The following is a 27,455-nucleotide window of genomic DNA, read 5'->3' as shown; positions in this document are numbered from 1 at the left end:
GGATTACAGGCATGAACCACAGCGCCCAGCTAAAAAAATTATTCATGTATGGTTATATGAAAGGGTAGAAGTTCAAAAGGAAGCCTCATTAACAACAGATTAAATTTGATTTAAAATATTCTGAATTATGGTCACAGAAGAGTTAATATGTATAATTTTTAAATAATGTTGATCCTTGTCTAAACCATAAAAGACACAGGAAATCTGACGCCACAGGGCTAATAAGCTCTTCAGTGTGTTAGTTAATTTTAAAGCTTTCCATTTTCCTAATCACTACTTAATATGATTTAGTCACAGATGTTGGCTTTGGTGGCTGATGGAAAACCCCACTGAGTGACTTCACAGCCTTACCTCTAGGTTCTGTGCTCTTTCTTTGCTAAGAGGAGCAAATAGAAAATTCAGGTTGTTGTCATCTGCTAAGGAGCGAAGGTCAAAGTAGTATTTGGCATAAACACTGGCAGGAACATTAATATTAAACTGAAGAAGCTCCAGAAAATGCCTTTCCATTTCATTCCTGGAGGAGGAAGAACACAACAGAACCAGCACAGGACAATGTCAGTCAAGTGGGCTATCTTCAAAAATATCATTCTGAGTGACTAGAATAGCTCTAAACTCTGTTTTAAAATATAGGCTACCCAGTTATATTAACATACTAATGTTCATACAAGGTACAGTTACTTGTGGTCCCTTCTGCATCCCAGCACTCTGGGACTGGGATGAAGGTTGAAGGTTACGGCCTCTGATACACTTGTGCTGCTGACTCGGGCCTCATTCTTCAGAGTTCCATTAGTGCAGCTGTACAATTCATACTTCATGCTCACTCACAAGGCCCCACTATAGTGATCAGATGAAAGGAATGATGTATGCTGTTTATTAGCTCTGAAGAACTTGCAGACATTTTCACCGGGCTGATAACAGGAAGGGGCTTATTGAAGTTGAGAAGCACCAACAAAAGGAGTGGGCATATCACCACGGCAACAAATGGATCCATCGAGAGCCACTGCTATTATCTCTGAGGGGGAAAAACCCTTGAGGCAACAAGGATTCATCTCAAATAAATAAATAAGCAAGCTACATTACAGGGAAGGGAATCCCCTCCCCCTGTCCCAGCGCATGAGGCTATGTCAAAGGGCATAATGCAAGTTTCTGCTCACTTTAATATATTATGAAGGTGAGAAATTGTCACTATGACAGGGTAAAGATACTCTTTAAACTTTGGAAGGCAGAAAGATCAAAGGTGGATGTCTCGGCTAGACTAAACCCATTTTATGATATGCCTCGTGGTAGGTCACTGGACTTAAAAACTCAGTGTTTCTTCTGAGTTAGGAATGAAACCCTGAGGTGCTCAGTATCTACCATCCTGGTCAGAACAGAATGTAGGAGTGAGCTGAATGCAGTGGGAGAGGAAAGGGCTGGGAGTAGTACTCAGCCACATGACCACACAGTTGCCCCTGCCAAATGCTTAAGCAATAAACACAAAACTAGAGAAAATCTTAACCACTTTCACAGTAATCCCTACAAGTACTTAACTGTATAAAAATGATAAATACCTAAACAACATATTTGGTTTCTTGGGTTTAAAGTTTTAATATTTTATCCACTGGCTAAGTCAACAAATGCTTGATGATCTCCTGTATGGAGAGCAGTTAATATGAGCAGAGATGCGGTTTTCTCATTTGCTGAGCTTAAAAACCCAACTGAACCTACTTCCAAAATTAATTTCCTGTTCATATGTCCATAAGCCTATAGAAATGTAAATCAGATAATGTTTTGATAATCAGCTAATCAGGACTTAATTTACTACAGTAATAAATGCACTTCACAATCCCTTTTATATTTTTTCCACTAATACATTTTAACTGTGTAGAAATACAGTACTTCATAGGATTAACACACGTATTAATAGAGGTTTAATCACTGAAGAAAAGCATTATGCCTACAGAACATGCATCTTCTACGTTTTTTGTTGTTTTTTAAATGGGTAGGTGGCTGAATAGCATACCCTTTACAGGCACAGCAAACCGTCTGAATAGCAGCTGCTCAGTTTAACTTATTCTTTTAAAGGGAAATATATTCTAACAGGACATGTAGATGTTGAAAAATTTTAAGAATAACCTCATAGACACCAATTTAAAATTGTTTCAATTTAGACTCAAATGAGACCACTACAAATAGTCAACAGCAGGGGGATGAGACAAATGTATATTAAACGGTTTGTTGAAATGCTTTCCAAAGATCATAAATGAAAGCTGCCTGGTTGTAGCATAGCTCCTGGTGCTTCCCCGGGCATACACAAACAGCAACTATCTAGAACTGGTCTTCTTGGAGCTGGCCCCTGCCACTGCTGCTCCTGAAGTTTACATCTGTAGAAACCTGCACATTTCCCTGCATGTTCTCTGATCTTGTATCTAGAACGAGAACTTCAGCCAGTTCAGTTGCAGGTTTTGAGAACATTTTAGCTGCCATCGTGGTAGGGCTTAGTGTTCGTAATTATAAATTTTGCTTCCTTGAAGAAACCAGTTTGCAGACTAATGACAGCAGTGATCAAAGTCACTTTAGCTTCTGCAACTTCCAAAAGTACTTCCATTTGTTTCAAATTCATTTGCTGTCACACCCTTTGCTAAAATGGCTACCAGCAGTATCACTAGGGCTGTTCGGTTTACACCATTAGTAAAGTGGTCAACTTCACCAAAAGCCACTTCAACAGCTACCACAATCACTGGTTCCTTTTTAGTCACAAGCATCCTCACTTCAGTTGTGAATATATGGTATGGTAATTCTGAATGACAGTCATATGGAGTAATGGGCAAAGGCAATAAAAACAAAGTCTTGCCACTGCCTGTCATGACCTTGATCTTCCTCTGTTACTCAACATCATCAAGAGGTGCTCCTTCATATTTTTCTAAATGTGACCCACAAAGCCATTCTCACTGTCCAGTTGGCACCCTAAGAGCTTTGCTGGAAATGCCTCCCTGGCTCACCCTGCCTACCAAGCTCCAAGGCCCTTCCCTTCACAGCAGTCATGAGGCCAGACTGGAAGGAAGCCCTGATGAAGCTGCTGTTTCAGGGTCATATTGGTGCCATTTGTGAGGAACTCCATGACTCAGTAAGGCTCCTTGTACTCTCATAGGTAACTCAAGGCCCCCAAAGTGGTGCTGTGGTTGTTGGAGTACCCAGGGAGCCTCTCAAGTGTGGTGAGTATTGGGTGATGCCCCAGCAGTGTTTCTCAGACTGCCTAAGGGGAACAATGGAGCTTCCTAACTCATCAGACCAATTTCTAAATACAAAAAACACTCCTAATGGGGAGGGGTCAGGGGCACAGGGATCTTCATATCTCAAGGATTCTGTAAAAACAGACCTTCAGATAAAATGTGGAAAGACTAGCAAAAGCAAATATACAATGTGTGACTCAGGTTGAAGCTATGTAACTTCTCAATAGTCCAGAGGCCCTAAGACCTTAATAGTGGCCAAACAATTATTTCAAAGGCCAGACATATGCCCTTTAAGGGCTGTTTATACCCTACTGGTCACATGAAAAAATATAAATGAATGAATGAATGAAAGAAAAAGAGCAAAGAGCTTTAACTGGCAGATAACTTTTTAAAAGCCATAAAGGGGCCAGGTGCAGTGGTTCACACCTGTAATCCCAGCTCTTTGGGGGGCCAAGGTGGGTGGATCACAAGGTCAGGAGTTCGAGACCAGCCTGACCAACACAGTGAAACCCTGTCTCTACTAAAAATACAAAAATTAGCCAGGCGTGGTGGCGCATGCCTGTAATCCCACTGTAATTCCAGTTACTCAGGAGGCTGATGCAGGAGAATCACTTGAACCTGGGAAGCAGATGTTGCAGTGAGCCGAGACTGCACCACTGCACTCCAGCCTGGGCACAGAGCGAGACTCCGTCTCAAAAAAAGAAAAAAATAAAATAAAATAAACATATTTACTGTACTATGTTGTTCTGGTAGTAGACTTGTAAGATGTTTGCCAAAAACCACCCGAAAAATACTTTTCAATTTATCAAGCAGATTATCACACATCAAAACCTATCAAGTAATGATAGAAAATATATAGTTTTTTTTTTTTTTTGAGACAGAGTCTTGCTCTGTTGTGAACTGTTATACTAAAGATAGAAATATATAGTCTTATGCCTATTTCCATTATCTGCATAATGTAACCTTTACAAATATTCCTTGTTAACTTTACAGAAACAAATAAGATACTGGAAAATGGTTAGAAAGTTCACCAAAACCTTAAGAAACTCACATGTCCTCAACTGTAATGTCCTTGAGGATCTGGCAGTAGTCCACATTCCATACAGCCTGATCGTCCCAAACCTTTGAGGCAAGAAGAATGGCTCCCAGAACAATCCTTTTCCAGTTGGTGGGACAAATGTCGATTTCAGCATAAGTTAAAAGCCTTTCTAAGTAAACCTGTAAAATAGAACACTGGTCTTTGATTTTAGTTCAGTTTAAATGCTTTGATAAGCTTTTTTTTTTTTTCGCTCTTGTTACCCAGGCTGTAGTGCAATGGCGCGATCTCAGCTCACCAGAACCTCCACCTCCCAGGTTCAAGCGATTCTCCTACCTTGGCCTCCCGAACAGGTGGGATTACAGGCATGCGCCACCATGCCCAGCTAATTTTTGTATTTTTAGTAGAGACGGGGTTTCTCCATTTTGGTTAGGCTGGTCTCAAACTCCTGATCTCAGGTGATACACCCGATCCTCCCAAAGTGTTGGGATGGCATGAGCCACCGCGCCTGGCCCCTAAATGCTTTGATAAGAATTCATGACTAACAGATTTATTCTGTTTTTGACCAGAAAATAAGTGCCTTTTATTCTTATGTTCTACAGAGACTTTGCTTAGTCAGCCAAAGCGAGACACCAAATCACAGCTGTAGGTCAGGTATCTGTGCTGCCTACTCTGCCCATATACATTTCCTGCCCGATTTTGGTCACAGGAATGACTGGACGTCTCAGCAAAGGGCATCATGAAGAGAGGCACTCTTATCACCTCCACACTCGTAATAGAGTTGTTCAATAAATACTGAGTGCCTACCAGATGCAATGTTAGTAGATAGTAATTTTACAGGTAGTTATATTATGCTCAAATATGAAGTAATACTGAGCACATTTTTACCTTCTCCTTTTCACAGTAACTAACCCTTTTGTGGCACTAGCTTGAAGAACTGCTGGTCAAGAGAGCCACCCAGTGGCTGCTGTGCAGAGCAGCATGATAGGGGCAGGTCTTTAGGGCTATAAAATATTCCCCGTATTCAGTGCCTCCACAAGGAACACACATGGACAAAAGGACGTCTCTGGACTCCTGGTATTTCTCTAAACCTGCCAAGCAGTTTATCAGACAACTTTATGAATTATTTTACATCTACCAAACATCCTTCAAAGAATTGAGCAAAGTGAACAGCTAGGTAAAGATTACAGAGGTAAGCTGTAATTTGCTGTCACCTCAAAGGGTTCTCTGTGGAAGAATATGTCTGTACGCTACTTGAACTCTGTATCGAGACAAGAAGAAATCTTTTTAGGCTGGAGTGCAGTGATGCAATCTTGGCTCATTGCAACCTCCGCCCCCTGGGTTCAAGCGATTCTCCTGCCTCAGACTCCTGAGTAGCTGGGCACCCGCCAGCACGACTGGCTAATTTTTGTATTTTTAGTAGAGACGGGGTTTCACCACGTTGGCCAGACTGGTCTCAAACTCCTGGCCTCAAGTGATCTGCCCACCTCAGCCTTCCTAAGTGCTGGGATTACAGGAATGAGCCACTCTGCCGAGCCTGAAAAAAGTTCATTTTAACAGAGCTTATTTATTGTCTGAAGGTTATCAGATAGGCAGCTGAGATCTGGCAGTACTCTCCAAACTCAACTGTGTTTTCAAAAATAGGTATTGAACATGACATGTTCTTAAGACAGATTCTGTTCCTTTTCCCCCAAAATTCTGCACTGGCAGTATCCTAAGAATGAACCTCTTTCACAGGGTTCAACTCTCAATGGGAATAATTAGACCACAGGGAAACAACATAGACAATCTCTCAACTTCCTGTTGCCTTTACTGGTAAGCTGATGATGTGCTGATGCTCACTGATACCACTTGCCCTCCTGTGTCAGTGAGTTCTTTTCTTCCCACTAGTGCAGTTGATCCCATTCCACTTGTGCAGAACACTGTCCCCATAATTGCATCTTTCTGAAGGCTTTCTCCTTCTCTGCCAGAGATTCTCCCCAATGTGTTTCCTTTGTTCCCATCCCCCTCCCCACAGTTCCCCGGATGTGTCCTCTCATCTGCTCAAAGCATCATGCCCTGGTATCAGTTTTTCATCTCTCATCTCTCCTTAACCCACTCCTATTTGTCCCTTGCTGCTGTCACTCTCCTGAGACTCCTCTTGCCAAGGTCCCCAGAGTCTTCACACTTACAAGCCAGAGCTCTTCATCCCACTGCTCCACTCCCCAAGTCTTCCCTAATATTGTACAGGCCATTTCCATTCACCTAGTTGCTGAGGCCAAATACCTACGCTCAAGTTACCCCACTCCAGACTGTGCGCAATTCCTGCTATGTCCACCTTCACTGGTAGGCTGCTCGCCATTTGTCACTGCTCACCTACATCACCCTAGTCGCTTCTTGACTCTCTTCTCTGCCTCTATTCTGCCAATTACGGTCTACTCTCTTCAAGCCATCAGCATAACCTCTTAAATTAAGAGCACTTCACTCCCCTGCTCAAAATCTACCAAAAGTACCCATCAAACTGGAATAAAAACTTCTTCCTGGCCAGGCACAGTGGCTTACACTTGTAATCCCAACACTTCGGGAGGCCAAGGTAGGCGGATCACTTGAGGTCAGGAGTTCAACACCAGATTGGCCAACATGGCAAAACCCCATCTCTACTTTAAAAAAAAAAAGAAAAAAGAAAAAAAAAATTAGACAGGCGTGGTGACGGGCGCTGGTAAGTTCAGGTACTCGGGAGGCTGAGGCAGTGAGAACTGCTTGAACCTGGGAGGTGGAGGTTGCAGTGAGCCAAGATCGCACCACTGCACTCCAGCCTGGGTGACACAGCAAGACTCCGTTTCAAAAACAAAACAAAACAAAACAAAACCTTCCTGTGGCCTGCAAGCCAAAAGGCCCTATGAGTTGTATGTGGCATTGCCCATGTGACCTCACCTCCTCCACTTTTTCCAACTCACTCCAACCACACTGGACACCTTGCTGTTTGTTCCTTGAACACACACACACACACACACACACACACACATACACACACACACACAAAAATGTTCCTGTCTAGTCTTGGCACTTGTCTGACTGCCTGTAAAGCCGGCACTCCTTACCTTCCTACTTTGATCAGGTCACTGCACAAATGTCACCTCTAGAGAGGTTCTTCCTGATCATTCTATCTAAAATAGTGAGCCCCTCCTGTCACTCTGTATCCCTTTATGCTGCTTCATCTTCTTGCTACTTACCACTACCTGAAAAAATGTCCTCCTCACTAGAACATAAGCTCATAAAGGCAAGAATTTTGCTCAATCCTCTCCTCTACTCTAGCACTTGGTAGCTCACGTCTGTAATCCCAACACTCTGGCAGGATCACCTGAGGTCAGTTCTGAGACCAGCCTGGGCAACACAGCTAGACTCTAGCTCTACTAAAAAATTAAAACAAACAACAACAACAAAAACAAAATACAAGAATAGTGGCACAGAGTAGGCACCCAGTGAATATTTACAGAATCAGAAACTTCTTGGCAGCATTTAACACTGGGACCACAGCCTCTCTTATCTTGAACTCTTTGTTCTTTTATAACCTTCTCCTGGGTTTCCTCCTTCCACTCCATCTGGGGGCTTGTCCCTCAAATGCTAACAGTCTTTAGAGATCTACTTCTATCCACTTTCTTTTCTTTTTTTAGAGATGGGGGTCTTGCTATGTTGCCCAAGCTGGACTCAAGCTACTGCACTCAAGCAATCCTCCCACCTCAGCCTCCCCAGTAACAGGGACTACAGGTGTGCACTACCATGCCTAGCTTGTCCACTTTCACTCTGCACCCTTTCTCTGTATTTGAACAGCTACTCTAACTCTTCATTCCTTACCTCTAAGCTCAGATTCATGCTCCAGTCCAGTATATTCAAATGATTACTGGACACTGCCACTCTGCTACCTCACAGGCACATAGAGCTTAAACCATCTATAATGAACTCCCCCTCTTCCTATACAGCTTTCCCTCCTGTATCACCTTTCTCTCTACCTCTGGAAGCACCACTCCTGCTTCTCTACAGTATGTCCTAAGTGTTCCAAATGGCTTACAGCTCCATGAAAACGCCTAAATCTGATCCAGTACCCACTGAGGGGTTTCTATTCAAGTGCACACAGAAGCCTTCTCTCCTAAATTCCAGATGGATGCTAACGGAGTAGGTACTGACCTAAGTATTCTTTCTCTCCAGGCCATGCAGTTGACCTTCCTCTATAGGTTTGCTGTGGGAAAGAGTAAAACAATCCTAACCACTTGAATAGGATTTATTATTCAATGATAAAATCTTACCATAGGAATTCTGTATGGAGGACATAAAGTTAAGGACACAGTTATAGCTTAGTAAGCTAATCAGCAAAGCCTTTGTCCAAGTATTACTTGTACCACATTGCTGGGCAACATCACAAGCAGGCACAAGAGGTAAGCAGAGATGATTAAAACCCATCATCCAAGGAACAAAGAATTTAGAGCAATAGTTCTCAATCACAGCACACATCGGAAATACCTGGGGAATAGAGCCTGGGACTTGGCTTAGACCTACACTGGAATCAGTATCTGGCTCTGAACCACATGGTTTTGTTACCACTCTCCATAACCCCCAGCCCTGCCACCATGCCTTGTATGTGTACATACTGAATGTGTACATGTGCATTGATGGGTAGGGGGAGAAACCAGTAATCTCCCTGGCTGCCTTTTGTAGCAACTGTTCTGTGATGAGAAAAGCAATGGAAACATGTTCAACCATAATGATTATTAAATGTGAAGGTACATATTTACGTTCCTTTCATAGGTTTCTCTTAAAAGTTCTGATGATAATTTCAGGAACCTATTTTTATTTGAAAAATAGGACCATACCCTGTATACAAGACTAATTTCTAAAGACGCTTTATAAATGAGAAATATCTTACCAAAGTTACTATTGCACATTCAGCTGTTAGCTGTGCAGCACTAAAAAGAGTACGAACAAATCTGTAAATAAATTTGTGCTCAGGATCATGCTTAAAGTATTCCTCTGGAACTTTTTCTCGCTGAAAGAAGAAAAGATGCAATGTTAGTATCCACTGAAGAAAAAAAAAATTTTTTTTTTTTGAGACAGAGTTTCACTCTTATTGCCCAGGCTGGAGTGCAATGGCATGATCTTGGCTCACTGCAACCTCTACCTCCCGGGTTCAAGTGAGCCACTACACCCGGTCAGCCTAAGTACTCTTAAGACCAGCAGTGTTGACGTTTGAGCCCATGTACCCCTTAAAATAATTCTGGTTGAGTGACATGACTTTCAGTTTTTAAAATATAAACAATTGCATCTTAAAATATCATAATGATTCAAAACTCATCACCATTTATCATTAAGGAAAAATACAGGCACAACTCAGAAAATTTTTATGTTCCTTTCCACTTTCCCTCCACAGAACTCTATCAAAATGTAAACTACTTGTAGGCTCGAAAGTCTTACTAATCGCGGCATGTCATGATCCTCTTAAATAAACTTTGAAAAAATAGTTTTAGTTTCCTGTAACCATAAGGCTCAAAGGCTTCATTGTCCAATACAATAGTTATTAGTCACAAGCGGCTATCATATACCTGAGGAAGTGAATTTTTAAATGTTCACACCATTTTAATTGATTTAAATTTAAATTGTTTTCTAATAATCTTCATAGAGATCACATTTATTTGTTAGGACTATTTATAAATATCAGCATGAAATAAACATAACTCTATGAGAGAAAACTACTACCTCAAAAAAAGTGACACTTACTGTAAGTGGATGTGATCTCTCATCAAAAATATCCAAGGATCTATTTGCATCTCTATAAAATAAGAATATGCATTGAAGAAGTTAATTCAGGAACTGTTAATACTGAGTAAAATGTCTGCTGGGGGTGGCAGGAGATGCCTCCTGTTTGCTTTGGTGTTTGCTTCACCAAAGCGAACAGTTGTACAAATTCTTCTCCTGGATCCCAGCCTTCAGAGGATTTCCTGACCTCTTTTTACTCAGCACATGAGGTTCTGTATTGTGAAGTCTTTTCTACAATGACAATTCAGAATTGCCTTTAAGTGTTGGCCCTCCCTAACAGGCAATGGTAATAAAGTGTATTTTCACTCTTCTAACCCCTCATTGGAACTCAAGAACATTTTACAAAGCAGTAGTGGTGGGCAATAAAATCTTCGGAACTTTAATGACTGTGAATGAGATTCAGATTTCCCAGGCTTTTCCTCTCTAGTTCTCTGTATTACATTCTTGACATATATTTGTTTATTTTAAGTAGTTTGATGAGTTAAAAACTGTATTGCCTTTTTACTTTAAAAGAGACAAGCCTTTGATAATCTTTACAAGTTTATAAAACTAATACATTGTGCTCATTTAATAAAACCAGTGGTTCTCCAAGTGTGGTCTGTGGACTTCTGGAGACCCTCTAGATCCTTTTCTAAGAGGTCCTTGAGGTCAAAACTGTTCTTATAAGAATACTTATTCTGGCCGGGTGCGGTGGCTCAAGCCTGTAATCCCAGCACTTTGGGAGGCCAAGACGGGCAGATCATGAGGTCAGGAGATCGAGACCATCCTGGCTAACACAGTGAAACTCCGTCTCTACTAAAAAATACAAAAAAAAAAAAACTAGCCGGGCGAGGTGGCGGACACCTGTAGTCCCAGCTACTTGGGAGGCTGAGGCAGGAGAATGGCGTAAACCCGGGAGGCAGAGCTTGCAGTGAGCTGAGATCTGGCCACTGCACTCCAGCCTGGGCGACTGAGCGAGACTCCGTCTCAAAAAAAAAAAAAAAGAACACTATCCAACCTGAGAAAGCTGATTGAATATTTAGAAATAAAAATAATTTTTAAAAAAAGAATACTAAGATATTGCTTGCTTTTTGACTGTTTGACATTTGTAATGAATGTATAACAGCGAAAGTGGGTAAACTGCTGGCTTCTCAGCATGAAATCAAGGCAGTGCTACCAAATTATACTAGTAGTCATTCTATTCTTTACTGCCTCTTGCAGTTTAAGAAAAACACCTGCTTTACTTACGAATATCCTCGATGAAGCAGTAAAAATTAATGGTATTATTAAATATTGACCTTTCTTTTTACTATTCTGAGTAAGCAGAAAGTAGATATAAAGTAATTCTGCATAACAAGGTATGGCTGTGTTAAGGAAAAGCACTTGTGATTTAATTGTGAGCTAATCAAGCCTTTTTTTCCATAGAATATCATTTTTACTTGAAAATATGACTATCATTCTCAAAAATGAAAGAAGTGGCCAGGTGTGGTGGCTCATGCCTGTAATCCCAGCACTCTGGGAGGCCGAGGCAGGTGGATCAGTTGAGGTCAGGAGTTTGAGACCAGCCTGCCCAACAGGGTGAAACCCCCAACTCTACTAAAAATACAAAAATTAGCCAGGCATCGTGACAGTTACCCATACTCCCGGCTACTCAGAAGGCTGAGGCAGGAGAATCACTTCAACCCGGAAGGCAGAGGTTACAGTGAGCCAAGATGGCACCAGTGCACTCCAGCCTGGGCAACAGAGTGAGACTCAGTCTCAAAAGATAAATAAATAAATAATTTTAAAAAATGAAGTGGGCCCGTCACTTCAAGAAAATAACACTATTTGTTGCAATGATATGATAAAATTCAAGCTTTCAAACTAAAAATCAGGATTTGGAGAAACTTGTATCTTCTTATGTAAGTTTAATAGCTTCTCAATACTTAAAAATATTTTAATACAATTGGTGGGGACACTAACAAAAGCGAGCTTTTGACACTGTCAAGAAATGAACCAGGCTGGGTGCGGTGGCTCACACCTGTAATCCCAGCACTTTGGGAGGCTGAGGCATGCGGATTGCCTGAGCTCAGGAATTCAAGACCAGCCTGGGCAACATGGTGAAACCCTGTCTCTACTAAAAATACAAAAAATTAGCTGGGTGTGCTGGCGTGTACCTGTAATCTCCGCTACTTAGGAGGTTGAGACAGGAGAATCGCTTGAACCCAGGAGGCAGAGGTTGCAGTGAGCTGAGATTGCACCACTGCACGCCAGCCTGGGTGACAGAACGAGATTCTGTCTCAAAAAAAGAAAAAAAAAAAAGAAAAAAGAAACGTGAACCAATATTTTCCATATAGCCAATGCATAATATTATAAAAGCAAGTAAGGGGAAATGATACATTTATTGTACAAGACAGATGAGTGAGTACTAACAAAAAATTCATTGATACATGAAATTCCACTGTAACCATTTTAAGAAACTAGCACTTGTGGAGTGTTGGGTAGTATTAAAGAATACTGGCCAGGTGTGGTGGCTCATGCTTGTAATCCCAGCACTTTGGGAGGCTGAGGCGGGTGGATCACCTGAGGTCAGGAGTTCAAGACCAGCCTGGTCAACATGGCGCAACACCATCTCTACTAAAAATGCAAAAATTAGCCAGGCATGGTGGCATGCGCCTGTAACCCCAGCTGCTCGGGAGCCTGAGGCAGGAGAATCGCTTGAACTCTGGAAGCAGAGGTTGCAGTGAGCTGAGATCACGCCACTGCACTCCAGCCTGGGCAACAGAGCAAGACTCCATCTCAAAAAAAAAAAAACCAAATAAATAAAAATAAATTAAAAAATAAAGAATACCCACAACCATCTGAAAGCTTTAAAAATATACCTTTTACCAACTATGTATTTGCAAGAGGCTAGGTCATCTTCTTATCACTTCTTCAAAACAAATTACAGCTCACTACCAGGGTGCAATATTAGCCATGTAATACACCTACACATGTACTCACTGTATCTAAAATAAAAGCTGAAATTAAAAAAAAAAACTAATTACAAAGACAGAGATGAGAATCCAGCTGTTTTCTATTAAGCTGGACACCAGAGTTGCAAAAATATAAATACATGACACACATTTTACTCAACTTTGTTGTTGAAGAGAGTTATTTTTCATGAGAAAATATTATTTGTGTTAACAATATTGTTCTCAGTCAGGGGTTATATTTTTGTTGTCACAACCTGGGACAGCTGTTAAATATCCTACAATGCACAGGACAGTTCCCGAAACAAAGACTTATCTAGCTCAAAATATCAACAGTGCCAAGGTTGAGAAACCAAAACTAAATATAGGTTGTTTTTTTTAAAATTCTCAATTTCAATTTCTAATATAATAAATATCAATATAACCAACACAAACAATTACTCTTTGGGATCCTCAGTAATTTAATAGTTAAAACTGTCTTAGGGACCAGAAAAACCACAAATGATTCAGTTCAATACTGTAATAGCACTCTACAGCTTATGATGTCTATAGTTATGACCTAATACTGAACTTGATATCATGCAAAGTAATTAGCTGGAATAACAAGACAGGTTTTAAAGGAGCTCACCTGTTCTTTATGTGGTAATATATTGCTAAGGTCACACTGTGAAAGGAAAAAAAAATTATTTTTAACAACTGATTTAAACATTTGTTAGGCCTGAAGACATTTTTTAAATGAGGGAAGGGAGGAACCTCCTAGTGGCCCTGAAATCCTCTAGTTCAGAACAGTACCATATAGGTACTTTCCCCTTGTTTTAGTTCCTTTCAGCAAAAATACAAGAACCAAAATGCTAAGTAACATGCTGTTAAAATACATGTTTCTGTTGACTATTATAACATATAAATAATTACATATATCCCCATTTGCTCTTCTGCCCATAGAACCTTTCATCTTACGCAAGTTCTACCTATTTGTATACACGCTTAAATTTAAACTGTTTGGTTTTTTGGTTATTTTTATTTTTTGCTTTTTAAGTTGTTAGGCTCTGCATTTCAGTTGATTTAATTAACTATCACCTACTCACCCATTTTTCATTATTTCCCCTTAAATAAAAGTGTTTTATACCAAATAAAATCATTTACGATCAATTCTGCATCATTAGTAGAAAATTAGTAAATAAGTGCACACAAAACCAATGATAGGTATAGCTATCCTGAAATAAGCAGTGCTAACAATGCAGCATAAAACTACAAAGTGTAATATTAATGGCAAGTACTTCCACATTGGTTTAAATATTAGTGAACAGACACGACTTTTCAGATATGTTACTGTAGTCCTAAATTACCCACAGATGTTGTGCATCAGGAAACAAGGAGTTGTCTTAGGTAAGCTATATGCTTCCATTTGCCCTCAGTCTCTAAACTGAGGCTCAAAATAATTGAGGGAAGGCAAATCTGAATTTTAAAAGTAAGTCTATACAATGTTAGCACTTTTTTTAAAAAGTCTGTAACATTAGCATCTAAGATGGATACTTCTATAGTGCTTCAAACAGTTTCATGTCCAAATTGATTTTAACATTACAGAATTTCAAGTTATATGCTGAAAAGGACCACAGAACCTTACATGACATTTAATCCAACACCCAGTTTACAGATATGGGAACCAAGGCTTAAAACTGACTTGCCTACGGTCCCACCAAATAGAATTGAGTTCATCCTCCTACACTCAATTAAGCAGTGGTTCTCAAACTTTCTGCACACTGCAATCACCTGAGGAGCTTTAAAAACTGCCTAACTTCCAACTTGAGACATTCTGATTTAATTGGCATTGGGTATGACTTGGGATATGAGGAGTGTTTTTTTGTGTGTTTTGTTTTGAGACGGAGTCTCGCTCTGTCGCCCAGGCTAGAGTAAAATGGCATGATCTCGACTCACTGCAACCTCCGCCTCCCGGATTCAAACTATTCTCCTGTCTCAGCCTCCCAAGTAGCTGGGATTACAGGTGCACGCCACCACGCCTGGCTAATTTTTTTGTATTTTAGTAGAGACGGGGTTTCACCGTGTTGCCCAGGCTGGTCTTGAACTCCTGAGCTCAGGCAATCTACCCGCCTAGGCCTCCCAAAGTGCTAGGATTACAGGTGTGAGCCACCACGCCCAGCCTGAGGGTTGTTTTTAAAGTTCCCCTGGTGATGATTCCTACGTGCTGCAAAGTTTGGGAACGACTGAGTTAGGGTTAAGATCAGAATCATCTGGGATGTGCTTGTCCGTGTAATTATGCCTCACATGCCTTCTTCATTTTCCTAAAAGGCTTGTGACTGCCTAGAGATCAAGGGAAGGTGGAGGTGAGATGAATGTGTTTGTAGACATACATTTTGAAAAAAGTTGCTTAAGTGATTCTGATATGGCTCACCCACCCCATGAGAATAATGCACTATTAAGCCATGATAAACGTTTTTCAAAATCTTTCCTAAAAGTCAATTTGCCCTACTAGTGAAATCTTTATTTAACCAATAGTGAAATATACCAAATGACCATTTCTAAAACTTACTGAGAACAAATTAAAACTTTCTGTACTTCCCAAAGTAGACATCTAAAAATTAAGACTAAAATGGGGGGAAAAAAGCATGAAATCTATTATACTTGTTTGAGCAAAGTTAATCTTTAAAACTACTTTGAATCTTACAGAAACATCAGAATCTTTTGAATTCAAAAGAAGCCAGGGACTCTAGCCAAAGTGGACTGGTTTTTTAACTCAAGGATTTAGGACCTTGGCTGAATACAAACATTCAATGATTACTCAGTAGGTGTCAAAGCTCAGGACTTTAGACAGAGTCAGAGTCCAGCTTGTGCTGAAACACAATTCGATTTCAACTACTGTTATAAGGGAGAGAGGAAAGTGACATGATTATGAGTGTAAATTTTTTGCTTTTAAAGTAGAAGTTACTGACAATTGAATTAACTAAAAAAAAAAAAAAAAAAGCTAGTACATTAGAAACAAGTAAGTTTATAAGCTAGTTACATTTTTAGACTGAAAAGTAAAATTAGGAATAAGGACATTAATATTCTAGTGTAGCACTTCTCAAACTGTGTTCTGAAAATCAACGCTCATAATCGAAGGAGATGTTAATAGTTTCCTGACAACCCCAATGGAGTTGTTTGTTGTTGTTGTTAGTTTTTAAATAAACTTGAAAGGTTCATCTTAGGGTGTTCTGAAAGTGCATCTCAGATTGTGCCCAAGAGGTGCTCATGCACGACAGGGAAAATTTAAATGCAGATACACTGTGGTGCCAGTAGAGGACAAGCTGTTCCTTCTTCCAAGAGTAGTTTCCAAAGCAGTACACATTGTTTTAGGCCTGTAACTCATAACAAACTAATGTTTTTCCAGAAACATCCAAGAAAAAGCACCTCTCCTTCTCACATTATGTTCAACACTGTCTTAACATAAATGCATTAAATAAATAGCTACACTTTTCTGGGATTGCTTCTTCACTAACTGGCTTTCCCTTCCACCATGCAGCCTAAGATTAAAACAGGAAATGAAAATTCATATTGAGGTCCTTGAAATCAATATATAGTTGACACCAATTTCTTAAACTGATTGCTGAAAAGGACAATCAAATGGCTGAAATTACCGAGGATGGCGAGGATGCTTTTAGCATATAAGGGGGTCTGTCACTTAGCCCTTGGCAGCCTAGTTGTACTCACCATTTTACTGTGGTTCTAAGATTAGGCTGGCTGACTGTGCTGTCATCTAGAAATATTGTTGAGCATGAGCTATACTTTTTAGTAAGCTGCCCTGGAGATACCTGAAGGGGAAGGGAAATAGAAGAAAATGTCACAGTAAGTTAAACCTATAAAAGTGTGGTTTTTTCCTTGGTTAAAATGTCAAATGATAAAGCATTAAGATATTTCTTACACTCCATGAACTGACTTGAGTGTGGTATCATGTGCAGCTCTATGGGAAACCCAGTGGAGGCTCTCCCACAGACAGTGTTTTGAGGAATGGGTTATAAAATGCTGCTCTTGTGATACCTATAATCAAACCTGGCAAGCATCTGTTATGCATTCCCTATATAAATTAATGGGAAAAGTTTACAATAAGATTTGTGTTCTTTCTTAAGCAATAAAACGCAGCTGAGATTTTCCATTATTCATTTACTACAGTAAAAATGTAATGTCTTAAATCATATTTGCATAAGAGCATTTTATTGCAGTGAATGAAAGCCTAATACTACATTTACTAAGTTACTAATACTAAATGTATTAGTTCAGGAGACAGTATGAGAAACAAGTGTTTCACAGAGGCTCTGTCTGCCAGGGCTGCTCCATCACCCACAGCGAGAGGGGGCCTGTTTTCTTATATGGAGGAGAAAAAGTATCACTTTAATATTCCAAAAAACAGATGACAAAAACAACTTTAGGAATTTAACTTTCACTTCATATTTAAATAAAACTGCCATTACATTACTCAGATGAGAACCTCAGAGAACACTCTCCATTTCAAAATGTTATTAATTTTATTCTATAAGTTATTTGACAGGCATCATGGCACTTGCCTGCCTCACTCATGCTGCTCTGCCTGGAATACCTAGTTCTTCCTCCTTATCCCAATAAGCCTAGCCCCATCTACCTTCTGGGATCCCTTTGCCAGCAGCCACACCAAAAAACATTTCCCTTTTGGTACATTCATCCATCTAATTCACCACTTGTTATATGATACCAATTGCTTGTGGAGTATCCCCTCATAAGAAAGTAAGCTTCTTGCTCCGGGAGTGGTGGCTCATGCCTGTAATCCTAGCACTTTGGGAGACTGATGCGGGCAGATCACAAGGTCAGGAGTTCGAGACCAGCCTGGCCAACATGGTGAAACCCCATCTCTACTAAAAATACAAAAATTAGCCGGGTGCAGTAGTGCGCACCTGTAATCCCAGCTACTCAGGAGACTGAGGCAGGAGAATTGCTTGAACCTGGGAGGCGGAGGTTGCAGTGAGCCATGATTGCGCCACTGCACTCCAGCCAGGGCGACAGAGTGGGACTCCGTCTCAAAAAAAAAAGAAGGTAAGCTTCTCCAGGGAAGGAAGGACTCTTCCTCCTCATACTCCTGGCTGCTGAGCACAGAATTGGGGACAAATTTAGGAGTTCAACAAGTGTTCGACAAATTATTTAAATCAGTTACAATTTGGAAGGTAAATGCTACTATAGACACAAATTAGTAGAATTTATCTGCAGTTGTATCAAGGAGGTGACCATGAACTTTTTGAGCCCTCTAAAAAATAAACCATCTTTAAAACACTTTAGAAGTATCCATTTATTTGGGAAGAGTGCAACAGTCAAATACTGAAACAGCCTGAACTATGTTAAGACAATTCTCTTCCTTAAAAATAAGGTCAGTAACCAAATCCCAGTCATGGAATAGCTGAAAGTAACAGTAGCATTTTTTTTAAACCACAGAATACTAATAATTTTAACACTTAAAAAAAAAAAAACGACTAATTCAGATGAGCCTTCCTTCTTCCTATTAATATGATAATTTTTACCACGTTGTCACACTCTCTCATCAGTATCCCACACATATACATAAAGACAGGGCAGGGAGAAGGTCTAGTTGTTGCTTTTAAAAGTGCATGCATTTAAAAATTGCCAGTAGCCAATAATCAGAAATATCCATACAGTGTAACACCATTTTGTTTCAGATGTTTTTACTGCAGTCACTTAATTCTTACTAACAAAAAGTCCCAGATATTCTATTTTTAAAAAGTATTACTCTTTGAAGGACCAAATTCTCCTTCAAGCTAGAAATGTTTTCAACTATATCTAAACTCATGTTTAAGCTATTATATTTAATGTATATAGTTTACATTAACTGTGTGTGTTAATGTATATACTTTTATTGTCTCAAAAAACAAATACAGTATAAAAAATAACAATTGACTCATTCAAATACTTTCATTCAAAGTGGAAGGTGGGGCCGGGCACGGTGGCTCACATCTGTAATTCCAGCACTTTGGGAGGCCAAGGAGGGTGGATCACCTGAGGTCAGGAGCTCGAGACCAGCCTGGCCAACATGGAGAAACCCTATCTCCACTAAAAATACAAAAATTAGCCAAGTGTAGTGGTGGGCTCCTATAATCCCAGCTACTTGGGAGGCTGAGGCAGGAGAATGGCTTGAACCTGGGAGGCGGAGGTTGTAGTGAGCCAAGATCGCACCACTGCACTCCAGTCTGGGTGATGGAGCGAGACTTGGTCTTAAAAAAAAAAAAAAGAAACCTCTCTGCTAATCAATATGTAGCATGAGACACAGCACTAACTTTCAACTATCCAAATTTTTTGTTATCAAGAGCATCCCTGTATCTCTTGAGACTAGAGGGTGGCAGAATTAAGCTTCTGAGCAAAGCAATTATAGCTGGCAACAGGTAATTCCCCCATCATCTTGCGAGAAAACTCAACAATTTCCTTTATTTTAGGCTAAAGCCTTACCAATGCTGACTTACAACCTCAACAAACTACCGGCAAACATAATAATATAAAATACAAATACTTTTAAAAAAAAAATCCAAACAGCAAAACACTACTGCAAGTTTACAGATGTTATTTCACGTAGTCACAAAATAGGGACAAAGAATATATCATTCATCTTCATTTAGTCTGCACAAATGACAATCTTTAACAAGAAAGGGAAGGGGTACTGAGTAGACTTAAGGTAGAATAGCAAAGATATAAAATAATCACACTTAGTAGTCTACTGAGTCACAACTGAAACCTTAAAGGTAAAGTACCTGTTGAACTCCTATCCCTACCCACTGACTTTTCCCATTGTGCCTAATGCCTCTTATTTTAACCCATTTAAAATAAGAGGTAAATGCTACTACAGACTCCATCTCAGAAAAAAAAAAAAAAAAAAGAATGACTTTTAATTAACTTAAAAATTTCTGACATTTTGTGCATTAATGAAAACACCTCCATCTATGTTGCACAGTAATGGGACAATATAGCAGGGTGCAGAGTTTGAATACAATTCCTAAGCCCTCAGTAGAAGAGTATAATATGCTTATTACAGGTATAACTAAAAAATGTCTGGATTAGTATCATTCTGTTGAATTTAAACTTAGATTTACACTTTAAATAAAGGTTCTAAATTTGGGTTAAACATGGCAGGTTGACCATAAATGTATTTCCTCGCTCTCCTGAAATTTCATTAGAATTAAAGACATAAAATAAAGGTCATACACAGGATCAGGCAACAGGAATGACAGCAGAAACTTTTTCTATTTTATTTTATTTTATTTATTCATTTTTGAGAGTTTATTAATTAATTAATTAATTTTTGAGACAGAGTCTTGCTCCGTTGCCCAGGCTAGAGTGCAGTGGTGCAATCTTGGCTTACGGCAGCCTCCACCTCCCAGGTTCAAGCGATCCTCCTGCCTCAGCCTCCTGAGCAGCTGGGATTACAGGCACACACCACCACACTCAGCTAATTTTTATATTTTTAGTAGAGATGGAGTTTCACCATGTTGGCCAGGCTGGTCTCAAACTCCTGGCCTCAAGTGATCCGCCTGCCTCAGCCTCCCAAAGTGCTGGGATTACAGGCGTGAGCCACCGCACCTGGCCACAGCAGATGATTTTTAATAAATCTTGAAAGATGAAAAAGACAATGGAGTGGTAACTGATATGGAAGCACAACTTTAGTGCCTAGAGAGAGTGACTGGAACAGGATCAAGTTAGTTTGTCTTGCAGAACCCAAGGCAGGCTCCAAACTCAAAGACACATGGCACCTTGGAAGGTGGAATGAAACATAAAACAAAACCAGCAAGGTCAGTTGAAAACATGTAGTTAGAGTCCCAGGTCCACCTGTCCTCCCATCTTATAAAGAATATATAAGGTCTGGGCTCAGAAATAGTAGGACTGAAATCTGAGAAATGGGAAAAAAAACTACACACTGAGAAGTAGAACTCTACCTCCCTTTTTCCAATTCTGCTTCTGGAAAACGAGCAGCCATGCTTGTACTCCCCAGGTAGAAAACTGGGAGAGTCTTCTCTGAAGAAACTGAACAGTCTCAGAAAAGATGCACCCAGCAGGGCACAGTGGCTCACACCTGTAATCCCAGCACTTTGGGAGACTGAGGTGGGTGAATTTGAGGCCAGGAGTTCGAGAACAGCTTGGCTAACATGGCAAAACCCTGTCTCTACTAAAAAAAAAAAAAAAATTAGCCGGGCGTGGTGGCACACACCTGTAATCTCTGTCACTCAAGAGACTGAGGCACAAGAATTGCTTGAACCCGGGAGGAAGAGGTTGCATCTTGGCAGAGGGCGCTGAGATCACGCCACTGCACTCCACCCTGGGCGACAGAATGAGACTCTGTCAGAAAGAAAAGCAACGGAAAGCACAGAACAGGAGAAAGGAAAGGGGAAAGGAAGGAGGAAAGGAAAGGAAAAAGGAAAGGGGAAAGGAGAAAAATAAGAAAAGAGAAAAGATAAGATAAGACCCACCAGGTAACAGATGGAGGTCCCCTAAATTAAAGGCTGGCTTGGCCTCCAATGTCCTTGCAGTAAGAACCATCAGTTAACAACAGTCCTGCTTGCAATTAGAGAAAGCCAGGGACTATCACACATGTGAGGGAAGCCTCCAACAAGAGAGAGCAAAACAATAGGAAAAAGGAATGCATGGGAGTTGTGAAAATCCAGAAGCAAATGAAAACTTTAAAAAATTCTTAAAACACCCTCAAAAAGATGAAAGATTCAATAGAAGGGTTAGAGCATAAAGTAAAAGAATGCCCAACAGGTAGAACAAAAGACTGACTAGAAAATGGGAGAGTGGGGGGGGAGACAATTAAAGATCAATGCAGAAACACTGGTCTAAAAAGCTCAGCATCTGAATACTAAGAATATCAGGAAAAAGAAGGAACAAAGAAACAAGAAAATTCTGTAGAAGACATAGTCTGCAGACTTATTGGTCCCAATAAAAAGAAAAGGTCCAGGCTGGGTGCGGTGGCTCAGACCTGTAATCCCAATTCCAACACTTTGGGAGGCCGAGGCAGGCAGATCACAAGGTCAGGAGATCGAGACCATCCTGGCCAACATGGTGAAATCCCTTCTTCACTAAAAATACAAAAAAATTAGTCGGGCCTGGTGGCGTGCGCCTGTAGTCACAGCTACTTGCGAGGCCGAAGCAGGAGAATCACTTGAACTTGAGAGATGGAGATTGCAGTGAGCTGAGATCACGCCACTGCACTCAAGCCTGGCGACAGAGCAAGACTCCGTCTCAAAAAAAAAAAAAAAAAAGAAAAGAGAAAGAAAAGGTACATAGCAAGCCATATTATGAAATTTCAGGATCTCAGGGATAGAGAAGGCACTAAAAAGCTTCCAGAGACATGTAAAAACTGGTTACATGTACTGTATCACACAATGGCAACAGATTCAAGAATACCATAATGAGAACACAATAGAGAAATGTCTTCAGAACAATGAAATTTAGTGTGAACCTAGCATTTTATACTCTAGCATTTTATACTCTTATGAAATAGGAAGCTTTGGCCAGATGCAGTGGCTCACACCTGTAATCCCGACACTTTGAAAGGCTGATGCGGGTGGATGGCTTGAGTCCAGGAGTTTGAGACCAGCCTGAGCAACAGGGCAAAACCCCATCTCGATGGAAAAATACAAAAATTAGCTGCACATAGTGGCACACACCTATAGTCCCAATTACTCAGAAGGCTGAGATGGGAGGATCACTTGAGCCCAGTAGGTTAAGAATACAGTGAGCCGAGATCACACCACTGTCATCCAGCTTGGGCAACAGAGTGAGACCCTGTCTCAAAAAAAAAAAAAAAGGCCAGGCACAGTGGCTCACGCCTGTAATCCCAACACTTTGGGAGGCCAAGGTGGGCAGATCATCTGAGATCAGGAGTTCGAGACCAGCCTGGTCAACATGGTGAAACTCCGTCTCTACCAAAAATACAAAAATTAGCCAGGCATGGCGGAGCACACCGTTAATACCAGCTACTCGGGAGGCTGAGGCAGGAGAATTGCTTGAACTCGGGAGGTGGAGGTTGCAGTGAGCCGAGATTACACCACTGCACTCCAGCCTGGGGGACAAGAGCAAGACTCTCTCTCAAAAAAAAAAAAAAAAAAAAAAAGAGAGAGAAAAAGAAATGAGAGGTTTTCGGACAGGCTAGATCTCTATGCCTGTCTATGGACCCTTTCCCAGGAAAATGTGCTCCAGTACAACTACGAAGGATAACAAGATAGAGAGAATACAGAATCTAGGATTTAAGGGACCCAAAACAAGAGGAGTTATGTGAGATCCCAGGTGACTTCAGAGAGAGATCCCAGGAAAACAGGCACAGAGCAGGCTTAGGAAAAGCCCGTCTATATTTGAGGAGGATGACAAAAGGCTGAGTAAAGTTGTCTCCAAGAGAAAAATGGAACAGATGTGTTTTAGTAGATGGAAAATACTTTTGATAGGCATGTGGCAAATGCTACAACATTTGGGGGGGAAAATAGCTGTTAGAAAACAGCCAAATGAATATAGTCAGGGAATTAATTCCACAAAAAAAAAAAAAAAAAAAAAGAACATGAAAGCAAGGAGACCAGTCAAGGGATACTCACTGCATTTGGCTGTGTGAGTTAGTGGAGGCTAGGAAAAGAGACATGCAGACATGCTCAGATTTTGGAAATATTTAAGAGAAACAAAAGATGTACAAGGAGGAGAAAGTAAGAATAACATATGACTCAGCAGTGAATAATAGCTGTATAATCATAACAATGTAAACATCGATTCCTGATTTAATTTAAAATGTGATATATGTGGGGGGAATAGAGGAAAGAAAATAAGGTCACGGTAGAGTGAGGAAGCTAAGCTTTCACCTGCTATGACAGGAAGTCAACATATACTGCTAAAAATGAAGTTAGCTATTATAATTTTGTTACTTGATTTTTAAAAAGATTAAAAAATGTACGCAAAAATATTTAAGGCAGATATTTATACCACAACCAAATTACTGAAATTTAACTTAAATGTCAGAAACCCTGAACAAATGGGCACACTAAGTCAAAGACTTTCCTGCATAAATTTGATTCCTAGGAAAATAGAAATGATTTAGAAAATCCACAAAAAGAGGCCCATACTAACAGTATTGGGTCCCCATTATATTTTTATGGAATCACAGCAGACATACTTTTAATTCAATTATTAATTTCTTAACTTTCCAACTGTTTACTTACATGGTTTAAATGGTTGCTCTTCCTCTTTTCTCGCACTAAGAATAAAAAAAATTAGCTGATCAATTCTGATATAAATGCCACAGTATAAAAGTAGTTGCTGATCATCTGATTACCAATATACAAAATGAGATAAAAATTCCATTTAAAAAATAATTTCCAACAAAACTCATCATTTAAATCATCTGGCAAGATGAATCCCATAAAATAAAATCTAAAAACTTAGTTTTACTTTTTGACCTAACAGATATTCTACTACATAGAAATGAAAGAATCCTTATGTACAAAAGAAAGGGGCAAAACAAATTATGCTTAATGAGAAATTTAGCTAATAGGTTTCCCTGTTGCATATCCGAACCATCATCCAGTAGCATTTTTTAATTCTACATTTAGAGGTCACTTAATTACCAAGATCTAACTGCTGACAGCTCTAAGAACCAGTTTCTGACTAGGTGCCAATCTCTAGCTGCGCCACAATCCCTGCAAGCATCCTGAACCACTTACGGGTCATCTACTAATATGTTACTGAAAAAATAAACGGGTCTTTATACAAGTGGAAAGTAAACTACCTTAAATTTAAAAGTTAAAATGAATGTTAACCTAACTGAACACGGTATATTCAGCACATAAAATCATTTTAACAAAAGCCAGAAGAATAAAAGCTCCAAGAGGGACTTGGACCACGCTTTGTTTCCTACACTGCCTCTTCCTTTGATGCTAGACGAGTATCACAAGCACACACTCCTTACCACTGAAGAAAGAGGAGCATGGGATAGCTCTTCTTTTACTGCTTCCACACTCTGCATGTGTGAGAAGCCTGTGGCTCTGAAAGAAACTAAGACATAAACTATCCTAACCAGAAATGACCAGCTCAAGACAGATGAAAGTCCACACAAGCTTCGAAAATGCAGCTTACAACCCCCCATTTTGTGTTGTGCTGCATTACTTCAAATATTACAGAACCCCTACTTCTTGTATTCTTGTTGAAATAAACTGAAAAACCTAGCTGTGTACGGCTTTTTAGCAAACAAATTAGGATTTAACATAATTTTAAGGAAGATAAACAGGAGTACAGAAAAATACAACGGTTCTGATTCTCATCCTAAAACAAGCAAGGCAAGGAAAATGTACATAAGTTTCGCTTGCTGAGGCTAACCTTCTGGGAAACACCATAGGGCATGTTTACATTTACATTACATTAGGATGGAAAAGTTAATAGCTTAAAAGTTCTGAGTAGCAAAAATTTGAATGTGATAGGCTCATGTGGTTAGAGCATTGTATAAAAGGAAGCCAAAATCACAGATTCAATCCCTGTATACAAACTGATTTTTTAAAAAATGTGTTCAAATGAAACCAAGCTGCAGCTTAAACCCTATCGTTCATCTTTAAAATGTACTCTTTTGGACAAGGGAAAGAGGTCAAAGAAGTGTGTAGAAATAAGTATAAATCCATGATACTGGTCGGGCGCGGTGGCTCACGCCTGTAATCCCAGCACTTTGGGAGGCTGAGGGCGGACCACTAGGTCAGGAGTTCGAGACCAGCCTGGCCAACATGGTGAAACCCCGTCTCTAATAAAAATACAAAAATTAGCCGGACGTGGTGGCTCATGTCTGTAGTCCCAGCTACTTGGGAGGCCGAGGCAGGAGAACTGCTTGAACATGGGCGGTGGAGGGTGCAGTGAGCTGAGACAGCGTCACTGCACTCCAGCCTGGGCAATAAAGGCACTCCGGCCTCTTAAAAAAAAAAAAAAAAATCAATGTTACTAAATCAGGTGGCCATTAATTGTGTTGATAAAAAGGTGACAAAACCTGTAAATAGAAGGTCTACATGTTATTACTAAACAATCACAACTAAAAGAAAGTATATCACATATTAAAATAAGTGAACATATGAAAAGAAAAATTTAAACTAATACATCAGTTCTTCTAAATGCCTTCTATAATACATCCAATAAAATAGAAACAGTTTTCAGTCTTTTCCTTGGAAGGAAAAAACAGTTTTGTCTTACCATCTGTTTGAGATTTGCTCAGGAAAATTGTGCTTGCCCTTGGATGGTCAGAAGGGTTTGACTCCAAAGCTAAATCTATAGAAGAGGAGGAAAAAAATGTGATACTTTAGGTGTGTAGAAAAGATGATTTCTGAAATTAGATACACATCCATTTTAATCACTTTTAACAGTCTTCAGAGAAGTTTTTAGTAATAAATATGACGGAAATAAAGACAACAATACAGAAATACTCCTGGGGAATGCAAAACTGTAGAATCTCTCCATACACGTGGACAAAACCAGGCTGTGTCAGAGACTTTTAATAAAAAATCTGTGCCTAAACAATCTGGCACAAATGTTACATGAATCATACACATACCCTCCCCTCCTTCAACTTATCGAATAGAAATATAACCACACTCTCCTCTCTGCTGCTATTACTAGCACATTTCAAGAACAATCTCAAGTAGCAGGCGATGCTGTGGCCAGTTACCGTTAGGCACTAGCTCAATACATCAAATATGGTTAAAACAAAGAGTTGTTTTTGGCAAATGTTCTTTAGACAATCAAATGGCTAATTCTAACTCCATTCAACAAGTGAACTAATTTAGTTAGCTGTGGTTTTTTGGGGGGCTATTCATCATGGCAGATTTAAGAGGACTGAATAGAAGTTCTGTGTTCTAATATACAGGAACATGTTAGAAAATTATTAACTTTTGCCCTCAATTTCTCATTTCTTCCTTCTAACAGTATGGTTAATTTGGTGTTACATCAAGAGTATGTTTTGAAGCAGATCTTAGGGCTGTTTCTAAAAAATTTTGCCCCTATCTATGTCATGATAAATCTGCCTGTAGTTCACCAAGCACCAAAGTTGGATAATATATTTTAGGTAAGACTACAAAACAGACTCTTAAATTTTCATGAAACAAACTTTGCCATTATATGGGATAATAAAAACTGTCATGAGGGGAAAAAATAAAATCTATGGTATTCTTCAGCAAAGTCCTTTTTTTTTTTTTTTTTTGAGATGGAGTCTTACTCTGTCGCCCAGGCTGGAGTGGAGTGCAGTGGCACAGTCTCGGCTCACTGTAACCTCCACCTCCCGGGTTCAAGCAATTCTTCTCCTGCTTCAGTCCCCCAAATAGCTCGGATTACAGATGCCTCCCACCAGGCCAGCTAATTTTTGTATTTTTAGTAGAGACGAGATTTTACCATGTTGGCCAGGCTGGTCTCAAACTCCTGACCTCAGGTGATCCACCCACCTCAGCCTCCCAAGGTGCTGGGATT

The 27,455-nt window shown here is 39.9% G+C and overlaps 1 protein-coding gene across 2 annotated transcripts in view; it reads right to left on the bottom strand.

The window, feature by feature from the left end:
* The window catches only part of CCNYL1 (cyclin Y-like 1), a 44,749-nt gene that overhangs the window by 4,500 nt on the left and 12,794 nt on the right, over positions 1 to 27,455 (bottom strand). Inside the window, exons 2-9 of one of the 2 annotated variants that reach the window (XM_011993898.1) lie at positions 26,190 to 26,264; positions 24,185 to 24,219; positions 16,671 to 16,771; positions 13,594 to 13,629; positions 9,997 to 10,048; positions 9,149 to 9,268; positions 4,264 to 4,430; positions 352 to 514 (exon numbers count right to left, since the gene is read on the bottom strand). In XM_011993898.1, the coding sequence (XP_011849288.1) occupies positions 352 to 514; positions 4,264 to 4,430; positions 9,149 to 9,268; positions 9,997 to 10,048; positions 13,594 to 13,629; positions 16,671 to 16,771; positions 24,185 to 24,219; positions 26,190 to 26,264 (749 nt within the window). The remainder of the gene's footprint in view (positions 1 to 351; positions 515 to 4,263; positions 4,431 to 9,148; positions 9,269 to 9,996; positions 10,049 to 13,593; positions 13,630 to 16,670; positions 16,772 to 24,184; positions 24,220 to 26,189; positions 26,265 to 27,455) is intronic. The other variant, XM_011993899.1, reaches the window with a different exon arrangement.

Source organism: Mandrillus leucophaeus, unplaced genomic scaffold (assembly GCF_000951045.1).
Source record: "Mandrillus leucophaeus isolate KB7577 unplaced genomic scaffold, Mleu.le_1.0 Scaffold436, whole genome shotgun sequence".
Lineage (NCBI taxonomy): Eukaryota > Metazoa > Chordata > Mammalia > Primates > Cercopithecidae > Mandrillus > Mandrillus leucophaeus.
The sequence above is the reverse complement of the archived record's forward strand: the minus strand, read 5'-3'. Positions and strand labels throughout refer to the sequence as shown.